This window comes from Carcharhinus amblyrhynchos, unplaced genomic scaffold (assembly GCF_965287045.1).
Source record: "Carcharhinus amblyrhynchos unplaced genomic scaffold, sCarAmb.v2.hapA scaffold_37, whole genome shotgun sequence".
Lineage (NCBI taxonomy): Eukaryota > Metazoa > Chordata > Chondrichthyes > Carcharhiniformes > Carcharhinidae > Carcharhinus > Carcharhinus amblyrhynchos.
The window spans coordinates 7,792,791-7,802,443 of NW_027649778.1; the positions used below are offsets into that span (position 1 = coordinate 7,792,791).

General features: G+C 44.7%; 1 protein-coding gene across 1 annotated transcript in view; it reads left to right on the forward strand.

Moving 5' to 3' along the window:
• ap2s1 (adaptor related protein complex 2 subunit sigma 1) overlaps positions 1-6,591 on the forward strand; it is a 54,047-nt gene extending 47,456 nt beyond the window's left edge. Inside the window, exon 5 of the mRNA XM_080218293.1 lies at positions 4,912-6,591. Within this exon, the coding sequence (XP_080074419.1) occupies positions 4,912-5,013 (102 nt within the window). The 3' untranslated portion in view covers positions 5,014-6,591. The remainder of the gene's footprint in view (positions 1-4,911) is intronic.
• The last annotated feature ends 3,062 nt before the right edge of the window (positions 6,592-9,653 follow it).

Consider the following 9,653-nt stretch of genomic DNA (forward strand, 5'->3'; position numbering starts at 1 on the left):
GTGATCTGCACACCTAAATAATAGAAGCTCTCGACTCTTTCTACTTCATCCCAGTTGATGTAGACAGGGGCGTGTTCTCCGCTACACTTTTTTTTAATATCCAATTCAATACAATCAAATTCTCAGCAAGTGAGACATTCCCAATCGAAGCTGACAAGACAGGTTCGCCACTTCCTGCCTTGAGCTTGATCTACATAACCCAAGCTGATTGGAGCAGGCATTGTACCTCCTCCCAAGGGTTGATCTCATTTGCATCTTAGCCAAAAGGCTGAGATGCCACTTTAAAAAAAATTGCTTCAAATGAAGCCCCAGTGAAACCTCATGACTTCAACCAAGTGCAGGACAGCAAAACTACACTTGATCTTAGCCATCTCCTTTGTTTTGTTGACATTGGATTGCCAGTAATATGACCTCCGTGCTACTGTACACCATGACAGTTAACATGGCAAAATTGAAAAAAATTGACAACAGTGACAGAAAAGCGTGACCAAAAAATCGTGGCAGCAACTAATGAGGTTCTCCCGTGTTAGGGGCCGTTCTAACGTAAGATTTTTCATGTATAAATACAACTCAGCTGGATAAACCTGTTTGTTGTCACACTTCCTTGAAATATAAGTTGGATATATATTGTGATCTCTCAATAATAACAGATCAGAAAAATCTCATTGGATCAACATTAAAGACTGTTGATTAAATGTGTCTTGTTTGGCTTTGATTGATTTGATTTATTATTGTCACGTGTATTAGCATATGGTGAAAGGTATTGTTTCTTGCCTGCTATGCAGACGATGCATATTGTTCATAGAGAAGGAAATGAGAGAATGCAAAATATAGTGTTAAAGTCATAGCTAGGGTGCAGAGAAAGGTCAACTTAATGAGAGAAAGTCTGATGGCAGCAAGGAAGCTGTTCTTGTAAATGTAATTCGCCCCCTCAAATGATCTTCTTTGCTATGAGGCATGTCTGTAATTACCAGAGTTTTTTGAGTGTCAGACACGTGAATATATTTCCTCCAACTCCTAACTCGAAGGACATAATCTACAATTAATATACAACTTAATTTTTGTGAACACATTTTATTCATTTACCTATATCCTTCCCCACGTAATGCCGATACCATCACCGTATCCCAAATACGTATCCCAAAATTGCTGTAACGATGTCATAATCTTGCCATTTATTACTTATGCAACCCTTAAGTTTTGAAGTTTACTTATTAGTGTCACAAGCATTAACACTGCAGTAAAGTTACTGTGAAATTCCCCTACTCGACACACTCCGGGCGCCTGCTCACTGAGGGAGAATATAGCACGGGCAATGCACCTGACCTGCACGTCTTTTGGACTGTGGGAGGAAACCGGAGCACCAGGAGAAAACCCATGCAGATATGGGGAGAATGTGCAGATTCTGCACAGACAGTGACCCAAAGTCAGAAATCGAACCCAGTTCCCTGGCAGCAGTGCTAACCACTGTGCCACCGTGCTATCCCATGCAGTCCTATTCTTTGCTTGAGCATGGTTCAGCACAATCCAGTCTTCAAAGTTTTCTTTTGCTAGATGATGGGGAAGAATTAAGCTCACTCACCTACACGCATCATTACTTCTGCCTTGCCTAATAAGCTTGTTAGTTGAGAATGAAGAATTATGTTACTTCGAGGTCTAATGGTCCAATATTTTGTAGAAAATTTCTGCTTTCACTGAGTAGTTGTCTCACCTGGTCTGAAGGGCCATTGGGGGTCTGTAACAACTACTGGCCTTGCCAGCCGCATTCACACAAATTAAAAAAAAACATTTTGTGCAGTAAGATCACTGCAGCGATCTCAGCTTAGCTGATCCAACCTTCATTAACCAATATCAGGGAAGGAGGGGGGCGCACTTAGAATGCAACAATAGGTTTGCTTCAGTGTACCTAGCAACTGAACTGAAAATTGACTAGGATACAAAGAACAGTACAGCACAGGAAGAGGCTCTTTGGCTGTCCAAGCCTGCGCCAGTCACTTTGTCCTATTTAGATCAACTGCTTCTATTGCTCTATTCTCCATCTCTTTGTGATAAGTCTCAAATGTGGCTAATGTATCTGCCTCAACCACCTCACTTTGCAATGCATTCCAGGCCACCACCACCCTCTGTGTAAAAAAAAAATCTTCTACCTCATATTTTCACTGAACCTTCCCCCACCCCACCTTACCTTGAACTTGTGCCCCCTTGTAATTGTCATTTCTGCCCTGGAGAAAAAGCTTCCAACTATTCACCCTATCCATGTGTACAAACATATGAATAATGAGCAGGAGTAGGCCCCTCGAGCCGGCTCCACTATTTAAAGTGTACAAGATGATAAAGGGGGATTGGTAAAGTGGACATGGAGAAGGTGTTTCCTCTTCAGGGCAGTCTAGAACAAGAGGGTCATAGTTTTAGGGTAAGGGGCAGCAGATTTAAAACAGAAGTGAGAAGAAAATTATTTCAGTCAAAGGGATGTCTGTGTGGTTTCCTCCGGGTGCTCTGGTTTCCTCCCACAGTCCAAAGATGTGCGGGTTAGGTTGGCCATGCTTAAATTGCCCCTTAGTGTCCTGAGATGTGTGGGTTAGAGGGATTAGTAGGTAAAATATGTGGGGGTATGGGGGGTAGGGTCTGGGTGGGATTGTGGTCGGTGCAGACTCAATGGGCTGAATGGCCTCTCTCTGTGCTGTAGGGTTTCTATGATTCTGAGATTAACCATGATTGTATTAAATGGCGGAGCAAGCTCCAGGGGCTAAATTGCTCCTAGTTCTTATTCTTAATAAGATCATGGCTGATCTGGTTGGAACTTCAACTACACATTCCTACCTACTCCCCCCAATAACCTTTCACCCCTTGTTAAGAATCTATCTGGCTCTGCCTTAAAAATATTCAAAGACTCTGCTCCCACTGCCTTTTGAGGAAGAGAGTTTAGAGACCTGGGACTCTGAGAGAAAATATTTTTCCCTTCTCTGTCTTAAAAAGTGACCCCGAGTTCTAGATTCTCTGACCAGAGGAAACATCCGCTTCCTTACCACCCTGTCAATACCCCTCAGAATCTTAAAGGTTTCTATCAAGTCACCTCTTACTCAAATAAGCCTAGTGGATACAAACCTAATCTCTACGACCTTTCCTTGTAAGACAGGTAGAGAATGTTTATGTAGAAAAGATCTTTCCACTTGTGACTGAGACCAGAGCTAGGAGGAATAAATATAAGATTGTTGCTGATAATTCCAGTATGAAATTCGGGAGAAACTGTCTCCCAATCCATGGTTAGTCTATGGAATTTGCTCTACATTCTGTAGCTGAGGAAAGATATATTCAAGGAGAAGCTGGATAAGCAAAAGAAGAAAGGAATAGAAGGCAATGTTTGAAGAGGGGTGGGAGGAGGTATATGAAGAGCATAAACACTGAGATGGCTCTGTGGGGAAAATGGCCTCCTGTCTTTCCTTTGATCCAAAAATGAACACATCTATATAAGACTTTGGTTAGGCTGCATTGGGAATGCAATTTTGGTTGCCACATTACTGGAAGGATGCTGATGCGTTGGAAAGGGTGCAGAAGAAATGTTGGAGGATATTGACTGAAGAAAAGTTGAACAAATTTGGATTGTTTTCATTGGAGTGTCGGAGGATGAGGGGGGATCTGATGGAAGTTTACAAGATTATTACAGGCTTGGATAGAGTGGATATTCATTCTTTTTCCCAGGATTGAAGGGTCAATTATTCAGGGGCTTAGAATCATAGAATCCAGAAGGTGCAGAAGGAGGTCAGTCAGCCCATTTAGTTTGCACTGGCCACAATCCCACCCAAGCCCTATCCCCCGTATTTACTCTTGCTAGTCCCCCTGACACTAAGGGGCAATTTAGCATGGCCAATCCACCTAACCCACACACCTTTGGAGTGTGGGAGGAAATCGGAACACCGAGAAGAAACCCACGCAGACATGGGGAGAATGTGTAAACTCCACACAGACAGTCACCTGAGGCTGGAATTGAACCCAGATTCATGCTGCCGATGCAGCAGTGCTAACCACTGTGCCACCATGCCGCCTAATTAGGTGAGGAAGGTGGTAGCACTCCCAAAGCTCGTGATTCCAAATAAACCTGTTGGACTTTAACCTGGTGTTGTGGGACTTCTTACTGTGCCTAGCCCAGCGGGAGGCTGGCATCTCCACATCATAAGTTGAAAGTGAGAGGGGGCAAGTTTTCACACACAGGGTGATGAATACCTGAATGCATTGCCAGAGGAGGTGGTGGAAGCAGATTCTACAACAACGTTCAAGAGGCATCTGGATAGATACATGAATGGCAGGGAATGGACCACCCTGAGGCAAGAAAATATTAGTGTTAGCACAGATTCGGTGGGCTGAAGGGCCTATTCCTGTGCTGAACTGTTCTTTGCAAATACAAGGCAAAGTCAGTAGCTTTCCAGGGAATTGGTTGTCGGATAGACTCACAATAACATTCTGATTTATTCTGAATTTGGTTGAGGAGACTTGTGGTGGTGGTGGGGGGCTTGTTGAGCAGAATGCTCCATTTGGCTGCTTCTTGAACGTTGTTATATAATTCGCTGCCACAAGTACTTTGTAAAGATACCCGCTCCTTACCCAGTGACAAACTATGCCAGCGATGTGAGTATTTCTGGATTTCCACATGCGGACTGTCTTAGTTAGTACTGCTGCCACACAGTGCCAGGGACCCGGGTTTGATTCCTGGCTTAGTTCACTGTGTGTGGAGTTTGCACATTCTCCCTGTGTCTGCGTGGATTTCCTTTGGGTGCTCATGCTGGTTAGGTGCATTGACCCGAACAAATGCCAGAGTGTGGTGACTAGGGGAATTTCACAGTAACTTCATTGCAGCGTTAATGTGAGCCTTACCTGTGACTAACAATCTTTACTTTTTTTCCTCTGTGCTTGCAGGTGTACACGGTGGTGGATGAGATGTTCCTAGCAGGAGAAATCAGGGAGACGAGCCAGACCAAGGTGCTAAAGCAACTCCTTATGCTACAGTCCTTGGAGTAAAAACTTTGGTTGCAAAACGAAAAGATGTTTAAGCGGCACACTATCCTCTCATGTTCCATTGGTGCAAGTGTGCGTGTGTGTGTATACGTATATGTGTGTGAGAGAAAAGAGAGGAATATAGGGAACAATGAATGTTAACCCAATTACTAAAGGAGGATGAGCATTTAACCCGTCAAACCCCACTAAAATGTCCTGTCATGCTTCATCTCGTGTCATGAATTAGTCTGATTGTACGGGGACCCTGGTGCCTCTGGTTATCTGGCTATTGATTAATCAGTACCCACATAAAGCCCTGGGTTTTGGCCACTGCACTCTCAAATTAGTTCGTGCGAGACAAATAATGATTTTGGAGCAAGACAAATTTGATTTTGTCTCAAGCACAATAGCACTGCGATGCAATCTGGACACAAGATTGAGCTTTCTACAATGGAACACAACCTCTCTCAAACCAGTATTGTCACTAGCTCGAAGTGAAATTTTCACATTGTGTCTGCTGGCACAGTTGTACGCTTTGCTGAGAGCCATGTACAGTAACATCAGAAATAGTAGCAGTGGGACCAAATACAAGATGAGTAATACACAAACACATTTGAAGCAATTTGTTCTATGCTTCCCTTGGGTGAAGCGTACAGGTGCCAGTGACGACACTGCAAGGCCTTTGCTGCCTTGCTGATCATGCTGCCAACAACTTAGTTTTCAAGAAGCCAAGTTACTTGGCCCCCAAAGTCATTGTCACTTTGTGATGGTGGCCCACCTAAATTTCTTACCACCTACTCTGACCGGGAGTGTTGTCTTATCGAGGTCTGTTGGAGCTGAATACGTGAGGCCATGTGCATTCTGGATTTCGCAATCTCCTTACTCCCAGGGACCAAAATATAATCCTTGGTTTACACTGAGGAGGAGGGGAGACCGTCTGGAGTCACTGATTTCAGATCTTTCTGAGGACAAGTGATTGCCACAGGTGCACCCAGATGCCATTTTCCCTTCTGACAGGTAAGCACGATGGTAGCTGCCAAGAAAAATCACCAGTCAGTTAGCCAGAATTCTGTAACCCGTATTCGTAGCTTACAGAGAACAGTATTTTCTTTACCGCTTTTGTTTTTTGCACCCCCCCCCCCCTTCCCAAATCAAGTACAAAATGGAGTCTGTGATCTCTGAAGTTGGATGAAACATTGTAGAAGCATTTTACTTTATTCCATTGACCGAGTCTCTGAATAATAGTGACACAGCAGCCTTGTTCCACATTACTGTTAATTAGCAACAAAAACTTCTGGGCTTCTCGAGCTCTCACTTAAAAAAAAATAACTGTGAATGTTGACTGAACACCCACGATGTTAGTCACTGCTCAATTCATACTGTCGCTCAGCTATCTGTTGTTTCGGACTCAGGTCTGTACTTGGGATAAAGCCAAATGTATTTTAAATGTTTTTTTTTAAATTTGCCTAGCCCTTTTTTTTGTTGTTGTTGTGGGTGTTTGAATGAAGGACATGTGTCTGAAAAAGATTTTGGTTTCACTTAGTGAGATAACGTGTTTGTAACCGTCGCTAGCGTGTCACACAATAAATGCTGGAAATGGTCGTTCTGTGTTTGGAGGAAAAAAATTGGGCAGGTACTCAAAGGGCTGGGACGCGTATATGGAGCTCTTCCTGTCCGCAGAGGCACTTGAGCGCATGTTCTGGACTGCCACGCAATTAAACAGCAATGTATATTTATATAGCATCTTTACTGTAAAAACAACCTAAGGAACATTCTTCAACAAAATGTGGCACTGAGCTGCATAAGGTATCAAGGCAACAATCAAAAGCTTGGTCACCGAATCCTACAATGCAGAAGGAGGCTATTCAGCCCATCGAGCCTGCAGAAACAAAATCCCACCCAGGTCCTATCCTGATAATCTTACATATTTATCCTGCTGACACTTTCTTTTATTCATTTATGGGTCATGGGCATCGCTGGCTGGGCCAACATTTATTGCCCATTCCTAGTTGCCCTTGGAGGGCAGTTGAGAGTCAACCACATTGCTGTGGCTCTGGAATCACATGTAGGCCAGACTGGTAAAGAACAGCAGGTTTCCTTCCTTAAAGGACATCAGTGAACCAGATGGATTTTATAGTCATCAGTAGATTCTTGATTCCAGATTTTACTTATTGAATTCAAATTCCACCATTCGCCGGGTCCACTCCAGGTCCCCACCACCTAATCAGCACATCTTTTGGACTGTGGGAGGAAACCAGAGCACCTGGAGGAAACCCACACAGACACGGGGAGGATGTGCAGACTCTGCACAGGCAGTGACCCAAAGCCGGAATCAAACTTGGGTCCCTGGCACTGTGAAGCAGCGATGCTAACCACAAGTCAGAGATAGGTTTTGAAAGTGTGTCTGAAAGGGGGTTTAGGGAGAGAATTTTACTTGGAAAGTTGAAGGCACAGACACCAATCAGAGATCAGAAGGGTTTTTTAAATTTGTTCGTGGGATGTGGTCGTGACTGGCTGGGCCATCATTCACAGCCCATCCCTGAGGATCTGGAATCACATTGTCATTGTGAACTACTGATCATCATTAGACTTTTAACTCCAGATTTTTATTGAACTCAAATTTCACTATCTGCCATGGTGGGATTCGAACCCAAGTCCCCAGAACATTAGCCTGGCTTCCTGGATTAATGTGCCACTTTCTGTACTTAGGTTGTGGGGCTGGAAGAGGTTACAGAGATAGAATAATAGAATCCTACAGTGCAGAAGGAGGCCATTCAGCCCATCAAGCCTGCACCAACCACAATCCCACCCAGGCCTTATCCCCAGAACCCCATGCGTTTACCCTGCTTGTCTCGCTGACATAAAGGAGCAATTCATCATGGCCAATACACCTAATCTGCACATCTTTGGACTGTGGGAGGAATCCGGAAGAAACCCACGCAGACATGGGAGAATTTGCAAATACAGACAGTGACCCAAGGCTGGAATTGAACCCTGGTCCCTGGTGCTGAGAGGCAGCAGTGCTAACCACTGTGCCACTGTGAGGGAGTGAGGCCATGAAGGGATTTGTGAGCAAGGTGACAATGTTAAAACAGGAGTGTTGCTTAACCAGAAGCTAATATCAGTCAGTGAGCAAAGGGAACAGTGTTGGTGCCGCTCTGTTTCAGACAAGACATTAAACTGAAGCCTTGTCTGTCAGCCCAGAGCTTGTAAAGGATCGGAAGTTGGGGATCAAAATAAATTCATGTTTATTTTTCTTGTTTAGTCCAAATGTTCAAAGAGAAGCAAGGGAGCTCTCCTCTGGTCAATATTTAACCCATAACAATCCAATCTGCTGTGTCCCTCCCCTCCCTTCCCCTCCACTCCCCCACTCCACCCCTCTCCCCTCACCCACCAGCTGCTAAACCCCCTTGCCTCACTCACCTTTCGCTCGTTTCTTCCCAAGTTTCCCTCGTGTTCTCTTTTTGAGTTAATTTTGTGGTGGAGACCCACACTCCCTCAATTCGATACCTGCAGTAAACGGCTGAAAATGGCACTTCTCGTCCCCGTGTTAGCCCATATTGTAAATGATTCTTTCTCTTTCCCCTATCCTTAAAAGCTGGAGTTCTCCCCCTCTCACTCTCTTCCCCTGCTGCCTCAGGAGGTAAAGTGTCCCTCCTTATTCTCCCTGACTAGGCTGCAGTCTTTCACACAGTTGACCACACAATTTTCCTTCAAACCGTCTCTGGTGTTGTCAAGGTGGACATGTTCTCTTTCTGTTTCCACCTAACTGTTATTCGAGAATTGCTTGCAAAGGCTTATGAACATATAAGAAATGTGAATAGGCCATTGGACATCCCCGCGCCCCCACATCCAGACAGATCATGGTTTTATCTTCCAGCTCCCATTCCAATTCCCATACCACTGCTTTTGGGGACTCCAGGAATCTATCCCTGCTCTCTTCTTTCTCATCAACTAATAATCACACAATCCCTACAATGCAGAAGGAGGCCGTTCAGCCCATCGAGTCTTCACTGACTCAAACCAGACTCCCATACCCTCTCTCCCGGTTGCCCTAACCTGCCTTACCTACACAACTTGGGTAACTAAGGGACAGTTTAGCATGGTCTACTCCACCCAGCCTGCACACCTGCCAGAATGTGGGAGGAAACCACAGCACCCGGAGGAAACCCACGCAGACATGGGAAGAATGTGCAAACTCTACACATTCACTCAAGGCCAGATTTGAACCCGGGTCCCTGGAGCTATGAGGCAGCAGTGCTAACCACTGTGCCACCTCGCCACTTCTCGGCAACATCTGAAGATGTTAATTTTTAACAAGTAACCTAACGACACTGGTGCTGGTGAGGCCACACCTGGAGTACTGTGTACAGTTTTGGTCTCCTTACTTGAGAAAGGATGTACTGACATTGGAGGGGGTGCAGAATAGATTCACTCAGTTGATTCCGGAGTTGAAAGTATTGGCTTATGAGGAGAGACTGAGTAGACTGAGACTATACTCGTTGGAATTCAGAAAAATAAGGGAGGATCTCATAAAAACATATAAGATTATGGATGGGATAGATAAGATAGAAGCAGGGAGGTTGTTTCCACTGGCGGGTGAAACCAGAGCTAGGGGACACAACCTCAAAATAATCGGGAGCAGATTTAGGACAGAGGTGAGG